Source organism: Capsaspora owczarzaki, assembly GCF_000151315.2.
Source record: "Capsaspora owczarzaki ATCC 30864 unplaced genomic scaffold supercont2.4, whole genome shotgun sequence".
NCBI classification, from domain to species: domain Eukaryota; class Filasterea; order Ministeriida; family Capsasporidae; genus Capsaspora; species Capsaspora owczarzaki.
Window position 1 is genome coordinate 54,688 of NW_011887295.1, and position 24,868 is coordinate 79,555.

Consider the following 24,868-nt stretch of genomic DNA (forward strand, 5'->3'; position numbering starts at 1 on the left):
TTGTTGAGTGATCTTGTTTTCCGGTTTCACTGGGAGGGTGGTCTTTCCCCCCCCCCCTTTTCTTTTCTTTTTTTGTGGTTGCGATCATCTCCCAGTTGCTTTTCCAATTTCTTACTGTCTGATCGTGTGAGTCTTGTTTCTAGTTGCGATTCCTCTCTAAACGCTTGGTTGGTCTTTGTTCTTGTTTCCGAATCCAATTCTTCACTTTTTTTTTTTTTTTTTTTTCCTTTTTCCCCCTTTCTATTGTCAATTCACCATGGATTCGGACGCGTCTGCATCGCCGCGGGGTAACAACAACAACGCGCTGCTGCTGTTCCACTCTCACTCGTTCGCCTGTGCTCGTTTGACTCCCACTCGACTCCCATTCGACGTCCATACAAGCACGCCAGCACAGCGAGTCCTCCTGAGCGCTTGAACGCGTCGCGGCGGGAACGAAATCCAGCAGAATGATTTTTGTTTATGTGCGGTCGCTCGTCCAGCCAACGCAGTGTCCACAACAACAACAGCAGCAACGCATGCGATACAAGTTCTTAATGCAAACGACACTGAGGCGGAGGGGGGGAAGTCAGAGGAAGGAGGCTCTCCCGTAGACCGCCGTAAAAGCGGTTGAATCTTGAAGGGGGAGCGCTTTTTCGGCTTTTTGTCGTTCTCACTCTACCCTTCGATGGGCTGTCACTCGACTGATCACAAGCTGAACCGTCAGAGCGAGAGTGAGCCAGAGCGAGAGAGAGTGCGACTGAGTCAGAGAGCGAGTCAGAGAGCGAGTGAGTCAGAGAGCGAGATTGACAGTAGGATGCGAAAAACAACAAAAATATCGGCTTTGGTTCGCATTTTTCGATTTTTCTCCCCGCACTTCAACCCAAAAAACCCCCACGCGTTTCTTACTCTGTCGCAGTGATTGAGCATGGATTGAGCATTGATTGTTGAGCATGGATTGAGCATTGATGACCCCTTCAAGACTGAGACGCGCTGGGGGTCATTCTGCACTGATTTTTGCAATTCAATTGTTCGTTCGTTCTTGTCATTCTGCTTGGCTCAAATTTCTTCATCCCAGTGAGCATTGACAATCCACCAGTGCCAGACTCGGTCCACTCGTTCATTCGAGTCCAAGGTAATAACAAAGAAAATACAACCAAAAGAAACCAAACGAACAAAAAAAAAATTCTCATTCATCTCACCATTCTATGACTCTATTTTGCTGAAAACTTGTGCAGTCGTGGAGGCGCGAAATCTCATGGGCAAGGATGTCGGTGGTACGTCCGACCCGTACGCCGTGCTCGAACACGGCGCCTACCGATACAAGACGGTCGTCGTGTGGAAGTCGCTCAATCCGGCCTGGCATGAAGAGTTTCTCATGTATGTGGGTTTTTTTCGATTTGAGTTGCTGGTTTGTGTGTCTGTTGTGGTACGGACACACGTTCTCACCGTGTTGCACCGTTGCCATGTGCTGGTCGTGATGCGTTTCAGCCCGCTGGACGAGCGCTCGAAAGAGCTCAAATTGACCATCTGGGACAAGGACTTTGGTGTCAAGGACGACTTTCTGGGACAGCTGATGATTCCTCTAGAGAAAATCCCTCGCGAAACTTCACATTGTAACCATTTGCACGCGGGATGTTTGAGTTGTTGAGTGGGCCTTTGGCGTTTGTTCCGAGCTGCTCTTGTTGACGCAACTTTTGCTCAAACTCCACCCCCGCCCTTTTTGTTTTCTTGTGCCGATCAGCCTTTGTACCTTGGGACGAATGGCATGCGGTTCAAAAGCGCACGGCCAAGTCTTCTGTGCGAGGCGACATTCATCTTCGCCTGTCCATTTACGAAGACGACCGCGCCCAAAGCTCTGGTGCGGATTCGAGCTCCCTCTTCCATTCAGAGAGTTCTCAAAACCTCCCGTTGGTCTCCGCCGCGAGTGTGCCTCTCTTGGACCTCAGCCCGAAGACTGTCGCTCCAAAGACAACGCCCGCCGCCTCGGCACCCGTCACCCCGGCCGTCCCGCTGCTGGCTCAACCTCCGCGCTCCCCACACCTTTCTGGATCTTCATCCGCCAGCGAACTTTCGTCGCTCATTTCTAAGAGCACTTCGCGAGGCTCAGTCTCAGGTAAAACCTTGTTTTTTTTTTTCAAAAGTGTTGCTTGCTGTTTACAACCTTTTCCTGACCCTGACGCTCGCTCAAACTTGCCCCGACCCTCCTTCACGCTTGCTTTCAACTCTAGGCAACAAGGCCAAGCCGGAAAATGGAGACTCCAGCGACGAAGACGACGATTTGACAACAGTCAACATGCCGCCCAAGTTCATGCTGCAGGTTCGTGTGATTGAGGCCCGCGGTCTCAAAAAGCACCTCGAAATGAAGGCGATTGATTCGTACGTCAAGGTGAAGGTTGGCTCCGTCAAAGAGCGCACGGCTGTCGTCAAGGACTCTGCTGAGCCCAAGTGGAACGAGGAGTTTACGTTGGCCGTGACCGATCCATCGGCACAGGTGCTCAAGATTTTTGTGTGTCACAAGTTTTTCAGCGATCTCATCCGCGACAGGACGCTCGGCTGCCTGCGCATTCCGCTCACCACCGTGGCACGCGTGAGCTCCAAGGCGAGATCGAGCGGAAGCATGAGTGCCGAGGGAGCTCCAGCAGACGCAGCTCTGGGGCCGGATCCAGCGGCGGCAGCAGCGGGAGCTCCCGCGACATCGATCATGGCGACCTCGCAAGTGTCATTGGCATCTCTGGCAGCGGATGCATCCACCTCCAGCTCCTCCAGCACCGTTTCGCAAGTACCCGAGCCAAAATGGCAAACGCTTGAAAAGCGCTCAGCCTTGTCCATTGCAAGCGGCGAGCTGCGCTTGCAGTTGGTTTTGCAGCCAATCTTGGCCGGTGTCAACGCGCCGCTCGCGCCCCTGTCACCAACCACGGTGCGCTTTAATTCGGTCGCGCTGCCGTCACCCCTGGCCCTCGAAGCCCCGCCGTCCAGCCTCAGCGCCTCCGCAGGTGCCGGGGAGGCGGACGATGCCCAGGCGGCGGATCTTCCTCCGGGACCAGTGTCGTGCGGTTGCGCCTCCCATTACGAGCTGCCGCTTGTCGACGAGACCTTCCAGATCCCCGTTACTCGACTGTACACTTTGCTGTTTTCGGACGAGTCCAACTTTTTGCCCTCCTTGTACCAGCGCGAAAATTATGAGAGTGAGTCTGCTTTTCCGTCGTTTGCTTTTTTTTTCCTTTTTGGGCGCGACTACAATGCATGCATGATGCAAGGTTTTTGTTTGATGCCTGAATTTTTCTGTTGATTCTGGTTATTTGCTAGACGTCTCGATCGAAAAGTGGGCTCCAGGCGAGAATGGGCAACAGACCCGCAAGATTGTGTACATCAAGCCCCTTCCTCCCCAGCCGATGGGTATGTAGTCTTTTGTTGGTTGCAAAAAACAAATTCTTGTCGGTATCTACTCTGAGGAGCTGACTGCCCTCCATCCTCGCTAGCTCCGAAAACGGCCAAGTGCATCGAAACCCAGGTTGAAGCCAAGAATGAAAAAGCGTAAGCAAACAACATTCAACAGCTACTAGTCTGTTTGATCCTCTTGCGGGGAAACTCATCTTTTGGCTGTCGTTCATTTTTGTTCTTGTTTTTTTTTTTTTTTTTTTTTCGCTTTTTTTGGACCACAGAATCAAAGTCGTGGAGGTCACGACCTCGACTCCAGAGGTGCCGCAGGGTACAACCTTCCTCACGCTGTTAAGATACTGCATGACAAGCGAGTCTCCTCGATCGTGCAAGCTCACTGTCACCTTCGAGGTCAAGTTTGTCAAGAGCTCGCTCGTGAAAGGTGTGCAAAACTACTTCATGTGATGCTTTGCTTGTCGCTTTTTGCTTGTCGCGCGTTATAGCTTCTAACCGCGGTCACTCCTGTGTCTCTTACAGGCATGATCAAGAAGAGTACCGTCGAAGGAGTCAAGCTCACGTTCAAAGCGTTTGTTGAGCACATCCGAAACTCGCTCCCCAAGTCCGCGGCTGGAGCCGCACGCCCAGCCGCCTCGCCTGCGGCCGCTACCCCGTCCACGGCAGCTCCGGCCTCACCTACCGCGCGAGCGTCGGCACCGCAAGCCATCTCGACAGTGACGGCTGGCATCGCCGGCTTGCTGCTGCTCATCTTGCTCATTCTGCTCCTGCTGTGGATTCGGCTTGGGTCGATTGAAACGCAACTTTCTGAATTGCGACTCGATCTTGCCCGCCATGCACCTGGTTCGGCCCCTTCTTCTGGAATTGTGCATCCGCCGCACGGTGAGATCTAACAATGCCGTAACCACCGACGGCTTTGTTGTGTTGTTCTTTGATTTCGTTCCTGACAACAACCATGCACTGTGGGTTTTCCATGTGACCAAACAACTTGTTTTTTGAAATGAAATAAAAAAAATCAATTCCGAAAGAACACTATTCGAGTGAATGATGCGAAAAACAAAACCAGAGCCGGTTACTGTGCTTCGTCGTCATCTCCATCGCTTCCATCACCATCCACATCGCGAACTTCGACAAACATGAGCCGCTCTGGAGTGGAAAACGTTTCCCGACACCACGACATGAGATGCTCATCCGCACTGAGCCAAACGGACATGTGACCTTCGCGAGGAACAACCTCAAGTGACTGACAGCAACAGCGTTCACACAAATTGCACGCCAAGACAAATGAGACACACAACCAGTCAAAACGTCGGAAAGCAGAGCAACAAAACAAATTTGACACCATACCTTTCCGTTCGTGCCGTTGCGGAACATGGCCGCGGAAACCAGTGCAGGATCCAAGATTTCATCATCGGCGCCGAGAATGACAAGAATCGGACGATCGAGTTTCGCGAACGCTTTGGCCGCACTGGGCACGGCCATGTACAAGAGGGCGTTTCGAGTCAGGTATTTGGGGAACGCCGGCTCTGGGCCTAGATCATGACCTTCGACATACAGGTCCTCCACGATCTCGGGCAAGTGAATTAACGTCCGCAGGTGACTGTGGAATTGCTGAAAGTCCAGCATCACGTCATGGCCAGTTCGGCCCCCGAAAAACTTGTCCATTGCCACGGCAAACCCCAACCACGCTGAGGTTGGCAAGACTGATTTGATTCGATTTTGGAAGGTGCGCCGTAGTGCAGGAGTCAAGCCTGCTTTCACGTGATGCGAAAACTGCAGGCCAGAGTGGTCTGCCTCCTGCAGTTGGTCTTCTTGCTCTTGCGGTTGTTGTTGTTGTTGTTGTTGTTGTTGTTGATGTTGTTGTTGTTGTTGATGATGCAGTTGTTGATGCTGTTGCTGTTGCTGTTGCTGGTGCTGCGGTGTTGTTCCGGCAGCATTTGCAACACTGTGTGGGGAAACAGCGCCGTCTGGTGCCGCGCCCTGAGATCCCCCCTCTTCAGTCGGAATGGTCACGAATCGTGGCCTCAGACAGTCGGCAAGATATGGAGTCACTAAACAGTAGCCTTGAACAGGAGCACGCCGTTTCCAGCCGCCGTAGTTTAGAATCAAATTTGCGCCCATGCCCTGACCATACAAGACAATGTTCGATTTCGGATAGGTCCATCCGATCAGACGGACCATGGTGCGCAAGTCTTTGAGCATGCAGATGGCGGAAGGTGCGTCGCCGCGGATGCCTCCAGATCGACCATGTCCGCGGCAATCGTACATGGTCACAACACACTTGTGGGTTCGCGCCAAGATTTCGCCGGCATACAGGCGATGGAAGCTGCTCGCACCGGCGCCTACCACCAACAGCATGACGTACGGCGGGGGCGTTTGAACGAGGTCGACTCCACGCGGCAAAAACTCGCGGTAAGCCAGGCGCTCGCCGTCGTGCGCGGGAGTGAACATTGGAGCGTGCTGCTTGGTTGTCAACAGGGCCATGTTGATAAACTTCATCACGGCACGTCGCATATCGATGGCAGAGGGATCAGCTGTGTGATGGTGGGGCTGAGCAGGTGCGTTGCTGGCGTTGTCAGGAACTGCGCTGGAGCCGTTGTTGTTGTTGTTGTTGTTGATGTTGTTGTTGTTGTTGGGTTGTTGGGAGCCAAAGATTTGTTGCCGTCCTGAAGGGGTGGCTCTAACGGCTCCATTGCTTCCGCTGAAGCGGGGACTGGTTGGGTTGCAGCAGCTGCAGCGGACGGTTTCGGATTCTCATTCCGATCGTCCTCTTCATCAGAGCTCCATACCAACGAATCGAACGTACTCGGCGCCACTTTGGTATGATAGTACATTTTAGAATAGGTTTCAAGGCGCGAACGCACGCGCTGCCGCAGGGCTCGTTCGAGCAAGCGCTGCTGGGATGCAACAATGGTTACAAAAAAGTCGTGCTGAGTTGTGTCGCGCAAGCGAAGCTGCTGTATCAGAGATCGTCGCCACTGATCGCGATCCACAACAACAAGGCGTTGGCCATCGGGGTGAGCAAGTCGATGGTGTGAGGCAAGCTCTGCAATCGTAGACACGGTTGAGTAGCGCCTTCCAGTCGTGTGCGTCATCGAAGGCTTTCGGTCGGCAAATGGCGAGTCGAGGTTGAAACCTTGAACAGCAGAGGATTGCACGGGCAATGCTTGACGGAGTGCTTCGGTGGGGTACGCCGTTGGATCAGAGCCAGGTTTGCGTATCGCCAGAACCAATCTGAGCTTGGCATAGACGACACCATCGGCACCAAGCAAGTACGTCTTGTTGGTCGAGAGCATGGCGCCTTCCTTTTCATACTGTTTGAATAAACGCGCAGGAAGGACGACCTCCTTTTGCAGCACAAACAGCGGAACAAGCGTGCCGTCTTCGCCGACTTCGAGCTCCATCACATAGTTTTCGTCGTCGGGATGGTTGTTGCCCAGTGTGCTCGATGTCTCTGAGCCCTCTGGACTCGAGTGCACGACGTCGTGTCTGGTGGCGTGCTCATCGTCATTGGCGTCGTGCTCATCGTCGGACGATGATAGTTGGTCGGCGGCAACCGTGCTACCGTCGGCATTGGATGAGCCGAGCGACAATCTCGAGAGGGAATCACGCGGGCTTGAATGAGCGCGGTGGTGCGTGCCGGAATCGTGCCCTTCAGCGGGCACCGATGCTGCTCCTGCAGCCGGAGAAGCGGAATTGTGCGAGTGAGGGCCCCGCCGTTTGAAGAACATTGGCAAGAGGGAAGGGTGTCGGTTGCTTGTTGGCGAAGATGTTTCTGTGGTTTGACTGAAATTGCCAAGCGAATGGCTCAACGAGAGCAAGTCTTCCGCGCACGACGCCGAGTGGGACGTGGGAAACGTGCCATGCTTTTGTTTTCGTGGAGGCAGTTCTACCGACGATTGAGTTGGCAGTGTCTTTGAGGTGCTTGGCCTGAAATACTCCTCGTGGATGTAAACCTCCAAGTGGGGCCGCATCGTCTTGTGGCCGCTTGCACGAACCACGTCAGGGCATCGAAAGAAGAGTTGCGCATTGGTAGGTTCGGAGCTGCCAGTCATGTCGCCCAATGGCATGCCATGCACAGTTGGGTCGGTCAAGCCCTGTCGGCATTTTGCATGATCATTTAGAGGAAGAGGAAGGGGCACGACAAGCGGGAATGGAAAAGCAAAAGCACAACAACAAAATAACGAGTTAGCTTGCGTCGGTTGTGCTGCTGTTGAATTGTGATTGAGAGGATGACCAAGCGACAAATCGGGGCGTTACCTTTCGATAGAAGGTGCGAGCTTGGCTTTTCGAATCGGCCTGCACCAGCATGAGACCCGTCGTTGTCACGGGACATCTCAGAGTGAACTTGAAGCAAATCCGGTCTCCCGCCTTGAGTTCCATTCGAATTGCCCAAAAATCAATACAAATCAAAAAAGATGTCACGCGAGGAAAACGTCAACATTACGAGACACCCACCTGAGCGATGCACACTGGGAGTTGAGACGGAGGCAAGGAATTCGGAATAAGCATCGTCTCGTCATAGACGGCCTGGCTGTACCCGACACCAGCGTCGTTGGCAGCAGAGAGCTGCACTCTGATAATGTCCAGCCCTTTGTTGTATGACACGTACTGGGAACGCACAGCGCAGAGATTGATGAGCAAACATGGTTGAAGCAAATACCAAAAAGAAAGAATACAAAAAAACAAAAAAGAGGCAAGCAGCTCACGCCAACACCACGACAGTACCTCTGCAAAGGGCCGCATTTTGGAAATCGCCATAGGGATGAACTTGGGCATGTGCATGGGTCGAGGGAGCAGTTGCTTTCGATGCTCTCTTGAAGGTTGCTGTTGCTGATGTTGATTTTGGTGCTGCTGTTGATTTTGGTGCTGCTGTTGGTGTTGTTGCTGTTGCTGTTGCTGTTGCTGAGGCTGATGAGAATGTCGAAGATGGCGAGAGGTCCTCGAGCTGGAGCCCTCTCCATTCGATCCATTTCGAGAAGACATGGGAGCTGTGAATCAAAGTAAAGATGATACTTGCGGAAGATGGTTGAGAAAATACAGCGAAAAACGAAACTTGAGTGACAAGCAGCTGACGTGAGAGGGGGGGGGATGACGAGAGATCCGAAAGTGGATCTGGATCAGGGATTGAAAGCGCGACTGTTGCTCGCAAAGTGCAGCAGCGATGGCGAGGCGCGGTCGACGGTGAGGCGACACGGACGGTTGTCGTGGACTGTGACTGCGGTCAGTGCGCTCCACACTGCAGCACTGTGCAGGTCTGGCACACGAATGAGCGCGCGGTAGGTGAGCCCACCAGCAGCAGCAGCAGCAGCAGCAGCAGCGACCTGACGTGTCTTGTCCGCCTTGTCCGCCTTGTCTGCCTTGTTGGCGGTGCTCGTGGTCACGTCTAGCACGTCGACGGGGATGCCTGCGCCCAGCTGGCCGTGCAGTTGCTTGAGCGCACGCAGCACAATGCTTTTGAATACAGGCGCGTCGACGACAATCGCGTCTGCGTTCGTTCCCGCGGCCACCTGAATGTACCTGTGACCCCAAAAACGAAAAACGAGACGCACACCCGAGCAGCCATCAAACGATGAGTGATGGTGCGCGCGCATGATTGCACAAGGGCGGCCAGCGTTTTACAGTGAGACTGCGAGGAAGAGGTGCTCTGGCTTTGGCAGCGCAACACGGAAGCGAGCCGCGCTGATGGCAGCGACAGTAGTAGTGCTGTTGTCAATCGAGTGTGAGGAAGGTGCTGCAGAGGCAGAGGCAGAGGCAGAGGCAGAGGCGGGGACGGGTTCAGATGGGCTGCTGCGATGACGTTCAAGCTCATTGGCAACTGGGCGGCTCCACCAAGAACAGAGAAAAAGCAAGAGATGACTAAATTATATCAAAGGGAATGAGTGAGGAAGGAATGAAGCGAAAAGTCCACCGGCCGACGTGATGGCAAGTTCAGCAAAAGTGTCGGAGAACGGAACGGTTGGGAAAAAAGGGGGAGTGAACAAGCAGTCTGAGCGGCTGTGCTTTGGAGCATTGGCAATATCAACTGCATATCACATCTCATCGCTACGACCCGAAAGTGCGCGTCCTATCTCATCGATATTCGGTCAATCCGGGAATCCCCTTTCGTTTCGATCTGCCAGAGAGGTCTTCTCCGCTCAATGCTGAGCACAAACGCGCACAAGTGCACCCTCACTTGCGTACTTCCGTGATAGGTCATGGGAGTCGTGCTCACTCTCACTCGACACTTCTGCACGTCCATGAAAACCCCTTCGATTCACCGGCTCCACTTTCATCGCCTCTTCTTCCCCTGCTCCTGCTCCCATGATACTTGACTCACTTTGGCGGATCTTTAATTTTGCTTCTTTTTGGCTTGGCAGCTTTTTCCAATTTGCTGCCTCTCTGCCGCGCCTTTTTTGATGTTGTCTTTGTTATGCTTTTTTTTTTTTTTTTCGTTTGTTTTGTTCCTAATCCTAAACGAGATCTAGCGAGACTTTTCGCATTGCAGTCAGTTTTTTGGTACGATTTGCTTTGTTTTTGTGTTTTTTGAATTTTGTTCATGTCTTTGTGTTTGGTTTGGTTGCCAACACTCAACAACGGCCTCGACTCTATAATGTGCTCTGCATATGAAGCATTGGAAGCAGCGTCGTTGAGAGTGGTGCGAAGGACATAACGGCAATCAGTCTGTTGTGTTGTTGCCAATACCCGCCCTTTTGCACCTTTCTCATTGTCCTCTCTCCCTCTGCGTGTTCCCCTCCACCGCTTCCAACACTCACGTAGCACTGCTGCATGCCGTGGACGTCTGCCGCTGCGTGGGCTCAGTCCGAGCGTCAGCCCCAGCAAAATGAGGCGCGAACTGGTTGTTGTGGTCACTTTTTTCTTTTTTTCGCATGGATTTTTTTTTTTTTTTTTTGTGGCGCTCTCTCTTTTTTTGTGTCGCTCGCTCGCACGCTGCACTGAAGCCTGTGACTTGTATGACAAGACCAACAGAGTTGGCGTGGGGGGGGAGAGAGGCGGGCGGAAGAGCGCAACCAATGCAAACAGTCGCAGTTGTGGTCACCAAAGCCCTTTTTCTCCAAAAGAGGGATTTCGCATGCTTTGTTTGGGCTGTTGCGGGGAGTGACTCTAGATCTGCAATGCATGTCCACAAAGTCCGACCGAATCCCGATTGGATGCGCAAGGAGTGCAAAACCCACATCCCCACTTATGACCATTTTGCTTACAATCGGATGCAAAGCGCGCGTCTTCAAACAAACACAAAAAACAAAACAAAAGAGCTCACAGCTTTGATTTTTTCGCTTCAACACAGAAACCCGCGACGCTACAAAAACAAGCCGCAACGATCCAGCAAAAGACACCAAAGCTTTTGGTACAAGCGGCTCTAAACCCAGCAAGGCAACCAACAAACAACCCCACACTACAAAAACAACTCCCCCCCGAAGATGGACGAGGAAAAGCAGCAGCCTCCGTCCGACGTCGAGATGATCGAGCTGCGGAAAACCTCAGAAATGGTGCATGTGGACGGATTTGAGGATATGAACGAGGACGACTACAATTACCATCTGAGTCACAAGGGCGGCCCGCCGTTCATTGCCAGGACACGCACGCGCAAAGTTCTCAACTTTTTCATCTACCACCGCTACGGCCATCGCGTGCCGACGCTGCTCGAGTTGGCTTCGCTTGCCATCATTGCTATCGGTATCTACCAGCTCATCTTTTACTTTCTGGCAAACTTTACTGCCCACAGCAGCGGCGCCTTCCCGTTCAGCGTGACGTATGGTGCTCAAACCAAGGTCCGCATGTTTGACATCCAGCCAGGCGCCGGCAATGTCGATGTGATGGCAACCCTGGTCAACATTAGCTACGACGGGTCTGCAACATCCCAGTACGTTATTGAGTCACACTGCAGTGTAGTTTTGCTTTTTTTTTTTTTTTTTTTTGTTTGGCACCTTTTATTTCGTTTGGCGCTTCTCATTCCCTAACTTGCAATGCACAACCCGGCCAACACAGAGTAATATGGGAGCCGTACAACGGACGCGACTCTGTCAACACAACATCGCAGTACAAAGAAAACCTCACCGGGCTGGCAGTCGCTCGCGGCGTGATTGTGACGGTCTGCTTGCTGCTCTTCTTCCTCATCGACCTGATCACCACCGTCATTTTCCTGTACCATACCTGGAGAGTGGCCATTCGTCACTTCTTTCGATGCGTTTGCTTCTGCTGCTGCAAAAAGAAGGAGAAGCACATTCTGAAGCAGCGCCCAACCTACATGCACCACTTTATGCGCGTTGGCATCCAGACGACGCTGCTCGGTATTGCGCTGTACTTTGCCTGGACGTACCCGTCGGACTTGCTCGACAACCCCATTCATCGACAGATTGTCTACGCCGAGAGATCGCCGAATTGTTACAGCCAGGTTCAACGACTGGTTGTGATCGACCCGGCCGGCATGTCTGCGTACGCGAAAGAGACGTCCAACAATGGCGTCTCAACCAAGCTGCTTTTCGGCACTCTGCCGCATGAATGCCCCCTGACCCGCGATCTGTGCAGCCCGGCTGATCCCCTCAATTGCAATTACAACATTTTCTCCACCAATGCAGTCCAGCGCAGCATTGTCGTCGATTTGCAAATCGATTCGCTCGCGCTCGGTCTCCCAGCCTTGTTCATTGACGTCTTTATCACCGTCGTTACCTTTGTCAAATTCCGAGACTGGAAGCGCAAGGTGCGCTACCACGAATACACGGTCGGCGTGGCCAAGCTGGAGATGCTCAACGATCCTGCCACGGCGCGCAAGGTGTTCAACTTTGCCATCCCGTATCCCGCAGCCGCTGCCCAGGCAATGGGCCACCCAGCGTACGTCGTCAACCAGTCGGCGCCTGCTTATGTTGGCACCTACAAGTTCATTCCCGGCGCGGTCAAGGCGTATCGCGACAGCGTAGCATTGGAGGCGAGCCAGCCACCACCGCCGCGCTACTCTCAGCTGGCAATGTCCCAGTCCCAGTCGCTCAAGCCTTCCATGCAGCCCACGCAAGGCTCCTCTAGTGTGGTTGGCCTCGGCCCTGCCGGCTCGCTGACCCGCAGCAAGTTGATTGAGAGCGAGCGAGCAGCCGAGAGTGAGCGACAGGCCAAGCTTCAAGAAGAGCAGCAGAGGCTGCATGAAAGGCAGCAGCAAGAAGCACAAGAGCAAAGGCAGCGCGAGCAGCAAGAGCAAGAGGCAGAGCTCGAGCGGCAAAGGCAGCAAGAAGAGCAGGAGGCATTGCTCGAACGCGAGCGGAAGGAAGCCTTGGAGCAACAAGAGCAAGCACTGCGGGAGGCGGCCGAGGCGCATCAGGCCGCGCTGGAGCAGCAACGTGCCCAGCAGGCCGCGTTGGAGCAGCAACAGCAGGAAGCGCAGCTTGTGCAGCAGCAGGAAGCAGCAACGTGCCCAGCAGGCCGCGTTGGAGCAGCAACAGCAGGAAGCGCAGCTTGTGCAGCAGCAGGAAGCGCAGCTTGTGCAACGGCCATCCCTCAATCCGCCAGAGATTATTCTGGAGGCAGTTGACGACGATTCGGTACCAGAGCCGCAAGAGGACGTCCTCGAGACTGTTGAGCCTGCTCAGACAGTTGACCCGGTTGACCCGGTTGAGGTACCTGAGACTATCGAGACACCCGAGACTGTCGAGACTGTTGAGTCAGTTGATCCTGTCACTGTTCAGACGATTGACGAGAACACGAGCTCGTCATCGTCGTCGGAAACGACTTCTGCCGCGATGCCAGACGACATGCCTGTTATCTCCGCTGACCAGGATGTCAGCTCTGTCGAGGAGCAGCAGAAGGACGAGTAGGACTTTCGAAGGTTCCGTTTCGTCTTGTATTCAAACCCACCATTCAGACACCCCGTTTACCTCCAAATTCAGACCCACCATTCAGATCCCCACTTTTCTTTGTATTGTACAAGATGTTGTCAGTTGCATGCCGCCCAGCTTGCTTGCTTGTCATCCATAAATGATTGATTGTTTTGTTTTTGTTGTTGATTCAATATTTAGATGCAACCTGAGCTCGCGCGACTTTCCCCTCCCTCCGCACCCCCAAATCAAATTGCCCCAAAATTCAAACTCCTCGAAATACCTACCACTCTTCTTTCTTCTGTTGCTCGTGTCTGAGGTGTCAAGAATGGCACCGACACGACCAACCACCCGAGCCCAGCGCGGGACTGTCCTGGCGCTCTGTGCCGCTCTGGCTCTCATCCTGCTCGTGTGTTCATCACTCCCGTCATCGATGCTGCTGACGGCTTCCGCGAGCAGCGATGTGGGCGATGTGGATGTGGACGAGCATGGCTTGGACTTTGACGATCTTCCGCTCGAACCGCACGTCCACCACGAGCCAACGGACGAGCACGACGACGAGAAAGCTGCATTGAAGCGCAATGTTCTGGCCAAGTTGCGACGCCGGACGGGAGGCCAGAGTACGTGCTCACAGGCCTCTGTTGTTTGTTTTGGAAGCAAGCTGAAAACGAAACAAAAACAAACTCAGAAAGGCGCGATCTGAGCGTCCTACGAAACAATCCACAACGACTCGTGCTCAAATGATGCTGCCTTTATGTTTGCTTTTGTACGGACGCTGTTTTTTTTTTTTTTTTCAGTTCCCGAGTCGCTGATGCAAGGGTTGCAAGACTTTTACACGGAAAACAGCATCGAGCTCATCAAGGCGAACATTCGCTACAGTCCCGAGACGGTAAGGACGCCCAGAAGAAAGCGGCATCATTGAGTGGCACCGGAGGAAAATTTGCAAGCTGATTGTGGTGGGGTTGGTGGTGCAGGACTTTGGATTGTACGCTACCGCGGACATTGATCAGGGCGACGAAATTGTTCGCGCGCCAGTCACCCTGACGATTGCGTCGCAATATCTCGAAGATTCCCCGCTCACCGAGGAGATGCAGCGCTTGTTTGGCGATCAGCAGCCCGACGAATTGACTGCAATTGCTCTGCACATTCTGCACGAGAAGGTGCACAAAAGCCAGTCGTTTTATTCGCGATGGATTCATATCGGCGCTCACAACTGCTCAATGATTTCGAATGGTTTTGATTGCGTTGCTGTTGGTGCGATTTTGTTGTTGTCGTTATTGTTGGTGTTGATGCCAATTTCGATCCCGCGTCACTGTTGTCTCCTTGACGAATTTTGCTTGTGTTGCTGCTGGCTGGCTCGCTTTCGTTTTCGTGATTTTTGATTTGTGGTTTTTACGCCTCTTTCCAGAAGAGCTCAATTCGACCGTGATGTGGGACTTTAACGAGGTCAATGAGCTCCAAATCAGCGAAGAATTTGTTGGTAAGCGTTCGGTTTGTTTTTGTTTTCGTTGTAGCAAGGAGTCTCAATGTACTTGCATGCTCATGTCCATGTCTGTGATGGTTTGATGACTGAACAGCCATGATGCAGTCATTGGTGGACCATATGCAAGAGCAGTACCACCGTTATTTTGAACCCGTGTCGAAGGCAAGGGCTCTCGCGGGGTTTGTTCGTCGCCCGGTTCTCTCAATGCACAACTCACTTGGCCAATTGTCAAATGAACGGTTTCGATGATAGCTTTCAATCATGGACGGGATCATTGTCAAGCCGGAAGTATTCCAGTGGGCGTATCTGACGGCGATTGCTCGTGGCGTTCCGATGAAGTCCAAGACCGGCGACGTCAGCTACGGAATTGTTCCCGGAATTGACTGGGTCAACCATGCTTACGACAATGTACGTACTTGCTGAATTCTGGTGGCTTGGTCTTTTCGGGGTTTGAACGCTTCTCTCAAACACAAAACCTCAACGCGATTTCTGGACAGAACGCGCATCTCGACTTCTCCATGCAAGGCCGTATGTTGGGCTCCATGACTCTCCGGGCAACGCGCGATATTGCTGCAGGCGAGCAGGTGAGTTGGAAAGGCGACGCTTGGTGTTCTTGCTGAATTGCGCGGTTTGAAGTGAACTGACTCTTGCCCCTCCACCGCTCCCACCCTCCCCGCTCCCACCCTCCCCACTCTCATCCTTGTCCTTTGAAAATGATTCCAAGATTGTTCGAAACTATGTTCCGATGCCCAACAACCAACTTTTGCTTCGCTTTGGATTTGCCATCCGCGACAACCCGCATGACTTTGTGTCGGTCTTCCTCGACCAAGCCGTCGGTGCCACTCAAATGGCAGCTCGCAGAAAGGCCATCCTGCGAAGGCATCAACTTGACGCGTAAGCCGCGACTTGAGAGTCGCAGATGGCGACTGTAAAAATTGTGGTTTGCCTCTCATCCTTTTGGGTATATTTTTTTTGTTTCTTCAGCGACTTTACCGAGTTCTCGTTGCTCGACACCAAAAAGAAGTACTTCCACCCAGACTTGCTGGCAGCTGTGCGTGTTGTACTGGCCAATCCCCAAGAGCTTCGTCGCATTGAGCAGTACCAGGAAAAGCATGGAAAGCTGGTCTGCAAGACCTCCAAGCTGAGTATGAGGAATGAAATCGATGTTCTCGAATTTCTCGGCGAGAAGATCATTGCGGCTCGTTCTTACCAGTGGACGACGCTTGAGGTACGATTTCGACTTGGTTTTATTCACGAGCTTATTTTATTACTATTTCGTTTCGAATGCCAGGGTTTCGTTCGCATGAAACGTTTGGTTCCTTCCTGCTTGCCTCGATCTGACGGGTTTGCTTTTGCTTGGATCGCGTTGCAGGAGGACATTGCTACGCTGGACCGGTCCGGGTCGTCACTCGCGCCCAGGCTGCGACACGCGCTGATTTTCCGCATTGGCCAGAAAGAAATTTACGCTCGCGCGCTGGAGATTATTCTGGAACAACGGCACGACTTGCTGATCAAGTACAACGAGTACAAGAAGAACAAGAAGCCCTCGGCGGACGACGGCGCTGCCCTCGACTCTGACAGTGATTCTTCCAGCCCGGCCGTGGACGAACGCAAGCCCGTCGAGAACGATTCGCCTGCTGCAGCTACCGCGCGTCTGATTGACGAGCTCCAGCAAAAGAAGAAGGCTGCCAAGAAGGCGAAGAGCAAGCCGGCCGGTGACCGCACAGAGCTGTGATGAGCTCAGCATCGACCAATAAATGTATTCCTTCGGGGTATCAGGGTTGTTCGTATTGTGTTCTCTTGGGTTGAGTATTGATGAATGGAACGAGAGAGTTGTCCGCTTGGCAGTGGGAAAATCGTGTTTCGAAGCGAAAATTCAGTTTTTGGCTCGTGTTTTCCGCCAAGGTCCTCTCTCTTGCAAAAAGAGCATAGTATGAGCAAAGAGCAGTTGTTTAAGGCATATTTGTTGTGGCAAAAGGAGGAAGCAGAGTTCTGAAACCCAAAAAAAAAAAAAAAACCATCCAAATATGGACAAAAAGAAAAAGTTCGCGTCGTACTGGGTTTGAACCAATGCTCCCTTTCGAGAAGCAGATTTCAAGTCTGCCGCGTTAACCACTCCGCCAACGACGCTGGGTGTTCATCTCAGCTGGGTAAATGCGTACTAGATCAAAAGAGAACGGCGACTGCAAAAGGAAATCCGATTTCTGAGCCTATGATCGATTCATCATTAAATCGCATGCACTTGTTTATCGTCAAAAATGCCAGGTTCGATTTCGAGATGGTCATCAAGGGCAAATAGTCCTTTTTTTTTTTTTTTTTTTGGTTTGACAAATGCCGTTCTCATGCAACAACAACAACAACAACAATTCACCGGACGTCGTTCGCCGCACGAGTCAGCGCAGCAAACTCATCTTCAAACGCGCCAGTGAGCGTGGCAACGGATGGCTTGAGGCGGCAGCTGCCAGTCATCGAGACGGAGACAGAGCCATTGTACGAAAAGATGGTCAGCCCGACGCCCTTGGCGCCAGGGGTTGGGATGAAGCCAGTGTAGGACAGCAAGCGGTGGCCGCCGATCGTGAGCGGAAGCTGCGGACCGGGGACGTTGGTGATGACGGCGGCGGCTTTGTCTCCGTAAAATCCGACAAGCCACTTGGAAATCGCGGTGGGCATCAGACCGACGAGGGCGACGGTCAGCCACGCAAGCATTGGCTCGGCCGATTGCTTGAGCAAGTCCATGCGGCGGCGAGTCTCGCTCAGACGGGCAGCTGCCGTCCAATTCGAGCCCGTGGCCAGCGAGGACCACACCATCGTGGATTGGTTGCCCATTTTGATGGCCGACGCGCCCTTTTTGGGACTGCTCGACGCAGCCTTGGCAAAGGCATGGCGGTTGGCCGAGGCGGCGACGCCCGCTTCATTGGGGATGGCTGCGGTCGAAAAGGGCGACGACAAGCGCGATCGCATGTTGAACGGAATGAGCACCGGCAGTTCGGCAGGGATGGCGCCCGGATGGGACATCTGGAAGGCGCGATTGAACGCACCAGCGGCACACGCCACCAGAACATCATTGACGGTGACACCGAATGCGCGACCGATGCGCTTGACCTCCACCAGGTTGAGTGGCTTGGTCCACGCAACCCACTTGGGCTTCGTCAGGGGTACGCAATACTGTCGCGATAGTCGGCGTCATGCCCGGCAAGCTCAAAGGCAACGAGTCAGTCTCAGACCCGCGCAAACTGAGCGTGCTGGCTGAGCCGCCTGAGCACGTCCACGCCCGAGTGGCCACGCAGCGCATTCATGACACTCCAGACGCTCTCCCCTCGCGAGAGCCAGTCGAGAGCAGCATTCAAGCGCTGCTGACTCGTCGCAATGACGGACGAGAGGGACGCGTTCGATCGCGGGGTGCCGTCCATGTACAGCAGCGGGCTCTGTCCCAGACGGTTGACCCCAAGCATCTTGATGCCGACTCCGACAGCAGACACGAGCCATGCAATAATGCCAATCAGCAGCGCCCAGACGGACGACGCGAGCAAGTAGAGCGACCGGAGCGCCGGCAATTGCGCGTAGTGGCGCTTGCGCTGCATCTTTGGCTCGACCACACGCGCGTGGCTCTCCGCCGCGGACGTTCGGCTCACCAAAGCGGGATCTGCCCGTGTGATGGGCTGGTGTGGGTCGTGCTTTTGCAAATGCACTGCAAGCGGGGCAGTCGACCCAAAGTTGTCCGCGGAATCGGCCTTGTGTGGGTGCGTGCTTGTGGTGCCAGAGGCAGACGCAGCAGCAGATGATGCGGCCGTGGACGAGTCCTGGCACAGGGCGAGAATCATATGAACGCTCAGGCCGCCGTCAGCAATGGCGTGATGGAGCTGGATGAACAGGGCAGTGCCCCGAGCCTCAGCGCCGTACACGGTCTTGCCGTCGGCCGCGGTCACGCCTGCAAGGGGAACGCCATCGAACAAGACGGCATTCCAAAGCGGGCGGTCTCGGAGCAACGGACGCGACAGCTCGCGACCGATCGCCTCTTGCACGGTCAGGCGGGATTCGGGCGTGACTGAAATGACTTTGACGTGTCGCGTAATGTCAAAGGTTGGGTCGTCAACCCAAGACAGCGGTCCGCTGGCCGAGGAGGATGCATCGGCTTGCCAGTTGATCACTCGCTGGCGCAGTCGAGGGAATTGGTGCGTCCATTTGTGGAGGAGCGTGATGAGCTCTGCGTGTGATGGAGCATCCTTGCTGTCAAACATGCTCACACCTGCAATCGACATGGAGTTTTCGGGCGACTCCATCATCAAAAACAGGCTATCAATGGCCGGCAGGGTGTCAAAGTTGGGCACCCGCGCCACGGGACGCACGCCGTGCACGTCAGCCGGGTCGTGGGCTCGAACGTGATCTTCCAGAACAGTGTTGAACGTGTCGTGCGCTTCAGAGACAAGGGCATGACCGACGCCGTCAAAAACACGAAGCACTCCACCCAAATGGCGGTGCAGATCGTGCGATCGCTGCGGGCGGACAAGAATGTCGTCCGTACCGACGCAGATCAGGACTGGGAGTCCAGTGGCCTTGAGCGCAGCGAGTCGACTGTGGGGGTGAGACACACGCACACAAAGTAACAAACGTAAGTGACGGGGGGGGTGGAGCTGTAACTACTTCGAATAAAAAAAAAAAAACAAGGAAAAAAAAAAAAGACAAAAGCAGATGCGCTTTGTTTACCGTGCCGAGACCGAGTGGCGGAAGACGGCCCCAAGCTGTCCGAGAAATCCAAACCGAGAAGGACGCCCTTTCGCAATGCGCATGCGAAGCGCTTCGATGATGGCCTTCCCGCGCTGCCCCTTGGGGTCGAGGCGATGGCTATGAAGCAGCCGGAAGAGTGCTTCCAAACGTGACTGCAGCGAAATAACACAGGAACGACTGTCAGCAAAACCGGATATCTCTTCATGACATCAATAGACATCCTGCGAAACGAAACGATAGAGTGGTGGGACGCACTGTGGTATCTTTTGCGGTCATGGATCGCAGAAACAGCGCCGAGGTTGCCAACGGAGTTGGTCTCCACTCTCCCGCATGCGTGTTGACGAGTGTGAGCGACGCAAAGACCTCGGGAGCGCGGGATGCCGCTTCCATTGAAATCATACCGCCCTATGCGTCAAGATTGTGCCAAAAGAGGTGAGCGAAGGCGGTGAGTGGAAGCGACCAAAAACAAACTCATGAACCGGATTGAGCTTCGGTTTGGACGACTCGATCAAAAATGTCGTCACGGGCTTCGGAATGAGCATTGCCAAATAGTGCTGCGAGCAGCAGAGAGCGGAACTTGGCTCATTGTGTGCTGATATTGCAGGGCGGAGGCGGGGATTGCTCATCCAAAAACGCCTCGTTTTCGCACCTCTTCTCACTTGCTCTCTCTCTCTCTCTCCGCCGTCCACGGACCACATGGTTATCACGATCATGCTGTCGCTTGCCAAACTATCAGCAGAACGCAGCAAACACAGCAGAACCCCAACCGCACACGTCAAAATGACCAAAAACCAAACTCCGACTCGAAGCGCCGACGGCTTGTTTTGGAACACGTTCTCCATCACTCCAACAGCAAAGAAGGCGGGATGTGTGTGTGTGCGTGTACGCGGAGGAAAGCGCTTGTACCATGGAGATGCCGACGAGGTGGACGTCCGAGTGCCAGCCGAGGTGATTGAGGAGCGCCAACGCGTCGTTCGCCATGATCGAGGTCGAGTTGACGGTCGAGTTGTAGTCCGACTCGCCAATGCCGCGGTTGTCAAACACGCACACAGTGTACTTGTCTGGATGGCGCTTGCCAAAGTGCGCGTGCTGGAACATCCACCCGTCCAGCGTCGCGCCCAGGCCCATCACAAACAGAATCCGACGCGGCCCGCGGCCCTCAACCACGTAATGCAGCGACACTGGCGGCGCGCCATGCATAGGGGGAATATCACACAGCGGCATTGTTTCAATCAGAAGGGAATGTACAAGAAGAAGAAGAAGAGGAAGAGGACTGCTCACTCTTCCTTCCATCTTTCAATCGTTCTACTTCAGCCATGGTTCTTGCCGACCTCGGACGCAAGATCACCGGCGCGCTGCGCAACATGACTGCCTCGGCAGTGATTGACGAGGAGGTTCTCGACGCCATGCTGAAGGAGATTTGCACTGCGCTGCTCGAGGCGGACGTCAACGTCAAGCTCGTCATGAAGCTTCGGTGAGCGCGTCAGACTGCGAGCTGTTGTGTGTGGGGGGGGGGGTGGAGTGTTGGTGGCAAACAATATCACAGCATAGCCATATCGTATTTCGTACCAGTCGCAGGAGTGATCAAAGTCAAAACGCAGGCTATCAACGCAGCCAACGCGTTTGCCAGCATGGAGCCGCGCTGGCCGCTGCTGTGTGGTTTTTTTTTTTTTTTTTTTTTTTTTTTGTATGGCGTTTCCATTAGTGTTGTCTGTTCTTTGCTTTCCATGCTTTGCTTTCCATGCCTCTCTGCTCTCTCTCTCTCTCCCGTTTCGTTCAAGGCTTTTACAATGCACAACGCCACTTGGCGAGCTGCGGCAGATCAAACCAGGCATTCAAACAGCAAGAGAAAGGGCGAGAAACAATAAAAAGCCTCATGACAAATGGTCGTTGGTCTTGCTGCAAATCAACAGTGGAGGAGCCCCACTGCGATCACAAAACAAAAGAGAGTGTCACGAGCACTTGTGAGATGGGCCGCGGTGGGGGGGGGGGTCGGTCGGACGGACAGCGAGAGAGACAGCCGCAGAGACTGGCAAATGCTCCCTTCCTCCTTCTCACTTCGCACTGCTCACTCACTCCCTCCCCCCCTTCTCACTCTCACTCACAGAACGAGCGTCAAGGCCGCAGTCAACTTTGACGAAATGGCCGCGGGACTGAACAAGAAGCGCGTCATCCAGAAGGCAGTCTACGACGAGCTCTGCAGACTCGTGGACCCGGGCATTGCGCCGTACAAGCCAGTCAAGGGAAAGCCCAACGTCATCATGTTTGTTGGTCTGCAAGGCAGCGGCAAGACCACCACGTGCACCAAGCTCGCCTACTACTACCACAAGAAGGGCTGGAAGACGTGCTTGGTCTGCGCGGACACCTTCCGTGCTGGCGCCTTTGACCAGCTCAAGCAGAACGCCACTAAGGCGCGCATCCCCTTCTACGGTAGCTACACTGAGGCAGACCCCGTTCTCATTGCCGAGGAGGGTGTGGAGCGCTTCAAGAAGGAGGGCTTTGAGATTATCATTGTCGACACCAGCGGTCGCCACAAGCAGGAGGCCAGTCTCTTTGAGGAGATGCTCCAAATCTCCAAGGCTGTCGACCCCCAGAATGTCATCTTTGTCCTCGATGCGACGATCGGTCAGGCTGCCCTCGGCCAGGCTCAGGCCTTCAAGGCCACCGTCGATGTCGGTTCGGTCATCATGACCAAGCTCGATGGTCATGCCAAGGGTGGTGGTGCGCTTTCCGCGTAAGTTTGAGAAGTTTTAAAAAAGCTTTTTGTTGGGTTTGAGTTGGTGCTGGGGAATGGAGAGACTGTCATTTTGGATTTGTTTTCTCGTTTTGTTGATCGTTTTTTTTTTTTTTTTTTCGTTTGGCTTCCGCTTTTCCTCGTTTGCTGCTGCTGACAGAGTTGCCGCTACACAATCGCCAATCATTTTCATCGGTACTGGTGAGCACATGGAGGATTTCGAACGCTTCGAGACCAAGGCATTCATCGGCAAACTTCTCGGTAAGCGCGAACAACGGCTGTCGCTCTCGATCCCCAGTTCCTGCACCATATGCCCATTGCCGTCCGTGGACATTCTAATTGACCTGTTTGTTGTGCAACCCCCCCCCCAGGTATGGGAGACATTGGTGGCCTGATGGAGGTCGTGCAAGACTTGAAGCTCGACAACAACAAGGAGCTGCTCACAAAGCTCCAGGCCGGTGTCTTTTCGCTGCGAGACATGTACGAGCAGTTCCAGAACATCATGAAGATGGGCCCCTTTGGCAAAATCATGGGCATGATCCCTGGATTTGATTCCGAACTCATCACGAAGGGTTCCGAGCAAGAGTCGATGCGTCGCCTCAAGCGGTGTATGACAATTATGGACTCCATGACAGATACAGGTACACAAAAAAAGCCACCTTGAAAGTGGTTGGAATGGGTAATCGCTTACTACTTGTCTACAACTGCACACAGAACTCGACAGCGACGGCAAAATCTTTACCACTCAACCAAACCGATGCATGCGCGTGGCTCGAGGCGCCGGTGCTCACCCGCGAGAGGTCGCAGACTTGCTGGCACAGTACAAGAAGTTTGCCGCAATGGTCAAGCAGATGGGCGGCATGAAGGGCTTGTTCAAGGGCGGCGACATGTCGCGCAACGTCAATCCCGCGCAGATGCAACAGCTCAACGCACAGATGGCCAAGATGATGGATCCTCGCGTGCTCAAGCAAATGGGTATGAGAATTTTGCTCTGATTTGTGAAGACGGGCTTTCGCTGGCATTGTTTCTGACGCTTCCTTTCTTGGTTTGTCCCCTTTCAACAGGTGGCATGGGCGGCATTCAAAACATGATGAAGCAGTTCACGTCAGGCGGCATGGGTGGTCTTGGTGATATGATGAACAACCTCGGTTTGGGAGGCATGGGCGGCCTTGGTGGCAAAAAGTAAACGGTTTACTTGTTTGGTTTTCTTTTTTTCTTTGCAGTGAGCCTCCCCGATTTGTCGGTGTTTCTTCCAATCCTTTGCTTCAGCTTTGTACACAACTTAAAACTACAATTTTTCTCTTCTTTGTCTGGGGTGCAACAAAAAACAAAAACGTTGCTAGTTCAAAGTACATGAAAAGTTGACACCAGGAGGTTGGGTGCCGAGCGATCAGAACATGACAGTGCACTCGCAGAAGCAGTCCATCTCGGGCACCATCTGGACTGCAGCGAAGGCAGACGAAGTGTACTCGATGCCAGCGTTGGATGTCCAGCTGCAAACGAGAACGCGGTCGGACACGGCGTGAATCACTCCGCGTTGCCCACAGCACAAAAAGTTGTCTGTCAGGTATCCCTGATTGCCTGCACTAGAGCGTGACTGAACACACGTGTCCGCCAGCGGAGTCGTTTGCAAACGACTCGGGCCATCATACTGGGCGGCAGGCAAGCCCTTTGCGACTGGAAGGCCGTTCTGGGTTGATGTGAATATTGGTTCTGTGACGAAAGCAACGAAGCCAAATACGAAACAACGAAAAGAGGCCATGAGTGCATTGCTACCACTGCCATCCATAGAAAGCTTCAAGAAGGATGTGCACGCACGTTCGACGCAAATCAATCGGTGATATTGATTGCAAGGCGCAACAAAGGCCATCCACCATGAATGCACAATGGTTCCATCTCGCCCTCGCTCTTGGCTCAATGGGACGATGGGCTGGCCGCCCGACACTGCAAGCTCGAACGGCGACACCAGCGCGTCGCTGAAATCCTTCATTTCGACGTCCGAGTCGTGCTCATCGTCGTCGCCACCAAGGTGGTTGCCAGCCACAGCTGCGTACTTGCTTGCCAAGAACTCTTCTTGCTTTTCCGCAACGACAATCCTCGCAATGGTGCCTGTCGCGTCCGAATTCGCATTGCGCCACGATTTTTCGTGGGATGACGTGTCATGAAGCAGGCACTGGTGCCCTGCTGGCTCGGCGTTGCCCGCTGCATTGTACCCAGTCCATGCAGTGTCGACTTCACCGGGCAGTGGAAGGGCGCCATTGGGCAGCAGAAGCGGGTGAAGCACGCCGCCCAGCGTCCCGCCGATTTGCCCAGAACCAGTCGTAGCGAACAACTCGGCGCTCGAGTTCCCGAGCAGCTCACCGCGGACATTGACAAACTGCAGCACGCCATGCAGACTGCTCGGCATGCTGGCTGGAGAGCACCTGCGGGCGACGCCGTCCTCGCACGACGCCAAGATTGCCTTCCATTCGCGCGGCTGGTCGGTCTGAGCATTCAGGCGATCGCCTTCGACTTGGCAAACGCGATGCGCCTCTGCCAGGCCTCCGAAATCGCCCGTCAGAGTGCTGAATGTGGAAAACACGCGCAGCTGCACTGGACCGGCGTCGCCATTGGCGAAGAGCAGCGCGAGAAGGAATACTACATGGCGCACTTGCATCTCATTCAACGTTGCAAAAAACAAAGGAAGACTACTGTGCTCTACTCCTCGACAAAACAAATCACGATGAAAATTACTACGATTTTGAGCATGGA

At 53.8% G+C, this 24,868-nt stretch overlaps 8 protein-coding genes and 1 non-coding gene across 9 annotated transcripts; 4 read left to right on the forward strand and 5 right to left on the reverse strand.

Moving 5' to 3' along the window:
- Positions 1 to 256: 256 nt before the first annotated feature.
- On the forward strand, positions 257 to 4,265 carry CAOG_02816 (hypothetical protein; the record flags this gene model as incomplete). Its single annotated transcript, XM_004348579.1, has 10 exons — positions 257 to 287; positions 1,055 to 1,111; positions 1,215 to 1,356; positions 1,468 to 1,592; positions 1,721 to 2,092; positions 2,208 to 3,164; positions 3,286 to 3,375; positions 3,459 to 3,513; positions 3,642 to 3,799; positions 3,895 to 4,265. The coding sequence occupies 10 exons, from the start codon at positions 257 to 259 to the stop codon at positions 4,263 to 4,265; spliced, it is 2,358 nt and encodes a 785-aa protein (XP_004348629.1).
- Positions 4,266 to 4,444: 179 nt separating this feature from the next.
- Positions 4,445 to 8,358, reverse strand: CAOG_02817 (hypothetical protein; the record flags this gene model as incomplete). The annotated part of the gene is made up of 6 exons (XM_004348580.2): positions 4,445 to 4,615; positions 4,720 to 5,959; positions 6,058 to 7,469; positions 7,633 to 7,671; positions 7,831 to 7,983; positions 8,101 to 8,358. 6 exons carry the CDS (start codon positions 8,356 to 8,358, stop codon positions 4,445 to 4,447), a joined length of 3,273 nt encoding a protein of 1,090 aa, XP_004348630.2.
- A 134-nt stretch (positions 8,359 to 8,492) lies between these two features.
- CAOG_02818 (hypothetical protein) lies at positions 8,493 to 9,571 on the reverse strand (the record flags this gene model as incomplete). The annotated part of the gene is made up of 3 exons (XM_004348581.1): positions 8,493 to 8,892; positions 8,995 to 9,106; positions 9,556 to 9,571. 3 exons carry the CDS (start codon positions 9,569 to 9,571, stop codon positions 8,493 to 8,495), a joined length of 528 nt encoding a protein of 175 aa, XP_004348631.1.
- A 1,222-nt stretch (positions 9,572 to 10,793) lies between these two features.
- CAOG_02819 (hypothetical protein) lies at positions 10,794 to 13,175 on the forward strand (the record flags this gene model as incomplete). Its single annotated transcript, XM_004348582.2, has 3 exons — positions 10,794 to 11,236; positions 11,362 to 12,712; positions 12,783 to 13,175. The coding sequence occupies 3 exons, from the start codon at positions 10,794 to 10,796 to the stop codon at positions 13,173 to 13,175; spliced, it is 2,187 nt and encodes a 728-aa protein (XP_004348632.2).
- A 295-nt stretch (positions 13,176 to 13,470) lies between these two features.
- On the forward strand, positions 13,471 to 16,393 carry CAOG_02820 (hypothetical protein; the record flags this gene model as incomplete). The annotated part of the gene is made up of 10 exons (XM_004348583.2): positions 13,471 to 13,795; positions 13,973 to 14,064; positions 14,150 to 14,429; positions 14,584 to 14,655; positions 14,753 to 14,841; positions 14,911 to 15,066; positions 15,156 to 15,242; positions 15,383 to 15,552; positions 15,643 to 15,886; positions 16,031 to 16,393. The coding sequence occupies exons 1-10, from the start codon at positions 13,504 to 13,506 to the stop codon at positions 16,391 to 16,393; spliced, it is 1,845 nt and encodes a 614-aa protein (XP_004348633.1). The 5' UTR covers positions 13,471 to 13,503.
- A 312-nt stretch (positions 16,394 to 16,705) lies between these two features.
- CAOG_09446 lies at positions 16,706 to 16,788 on the reverse strand. The gene has a single exon. It is a non-coding gene; the product is annotated as a tRNA-Ser (tRNA).
- Positions 16,789 to 16,923: 135 nt separating this feature from the next.
- CAOG_02821 (hypothetical protein) lies at positions 16,924 to 20,739 on the reverse strand. Its single transcript, XM_004348584.2, has 4 exons — positions 20,290 to 20,739; positions 19,639 to 19,788; positions 19,363 to 19,535; positions 16,924 to 19,230 (listed from the first exon to the last, which is right to left on the reverse strand). The coding sequence occupies exons 1-4, from the start codon at positions 20,674 to 20,676 to the stop codon at positions 17,877 to 17,879; spliced, it is 2,064 nt and encodes a 687-aa protein (XP_004348634.2). The 5' UTR covers positions 20,677 to 20,739; the 3' UTR covers positions 16,924 to 17,876.
- On the forward strand, positions 20,674 to 23,430 carry CAOG_02822 (signal recognition particle). Its single transcript, XM_004348585.2, has 6 exons — positions 20,674 to 20,857; positions 21,491 to 22,117; positions 22,278 to 22,378; positions 22,489 to 22,758; positions 22,832 to 23,092; positions 23,182 to 23,430. Exons 1-6 carry the CDS (start codon positions 20,700 to 20,702, stop codon positions 23,301 to 23,303), a joined length of 1,539 nt encoding a protein of 512 aa, XP_004348635.1. The 5' UTR covers positions 20,674 to 20,699; the 3' UTR covers positions 23,304 to 23,430.
- On the reverse strand, positions 23,334 to 24,797 carry CAOG_02823 (hypothetical protein). Its single transcript, XM_004348586.2, has 2 exons — positions 23,936 to 24,797; positions 23,334 to 23,830 (listed from the first exon to the last, which is right to left on the reverse strand). Exons 1-2 carry the CDS (start codon positions 24,771 to 24,773, stop codon positions 23,508 to 23,510), a joined length of 1,161 nt encoding a protein of 386 aa, XP_004348636.1. The 5' UTR covers positions 24,774 to 24,797; the 3' UTR covers positions 23,334 to 23,507.
- Positions 24,798 to 24,868: the final 71 nt, after the last annotated feature.

Excerpts from the sequence above, each read along its gene's own strand:
- CAOG_02821 (XM_004348584.2), bottom strand. The coding sequence starts at position 20,676 with ATGGAAGGAAGAGTGAGCAGTCCTCTTCCTCTTCTTCTTCTTCTTGTA. Across the intron at positions 19,789-20,289 it reads ACCTCGTCGGCATCTCCATG|GGCGGTATGATTTCAATGGA; the intron begins GTACAAGCGCTT and ends CTTGACGCATAG. Across the intron at positions 19,536-19,638 it reads TGACCGCAAAAGATACCACA|TCACGTTTGGAAGCACTCTT; the intron begins GTGCGTCCCACC and ends ATTTCGCTGCAG.
- CAOG_02822 (XM_004348585.2), top strand. The coding sequence starts at position 20,700 with ATGGTTCTTGCCGACCTCGGACGCAAGATCACCGGCGCGCTGCGCAAC. Across the intron at positions 20,858-21,490 it reads AAGCTCGTCATGAAGCTTCG|AACGAGCGTCAAGGCCGCAG; the intron begins GTGAGCGCGTCA and ends TCTCACTCACAG. Across the intron at positions 23,093-23,181 it reads TCGCGTGCTCAAGCAAATGG|GTGGCATGGGCGGCATTCAA; the intron begins GTATGAGAATTT and ends CCCTTTCAACAG.
- CAOG_02823 (XM_004348586.2), bottom strand. The coding sequence starts at position 24,773 with ATGCAAGTGCGCCATGTAGTATTCCTTCTCGCGCTGCTCTTCGCCAAT. Across the intron at positions 23,831-23,935 it reads CCGATTGATTTGCGTCGAAC|AACCAATATTCACATCAACC; the intron begins GTGCGTGCACAT and ends CTTTCGTCACAG.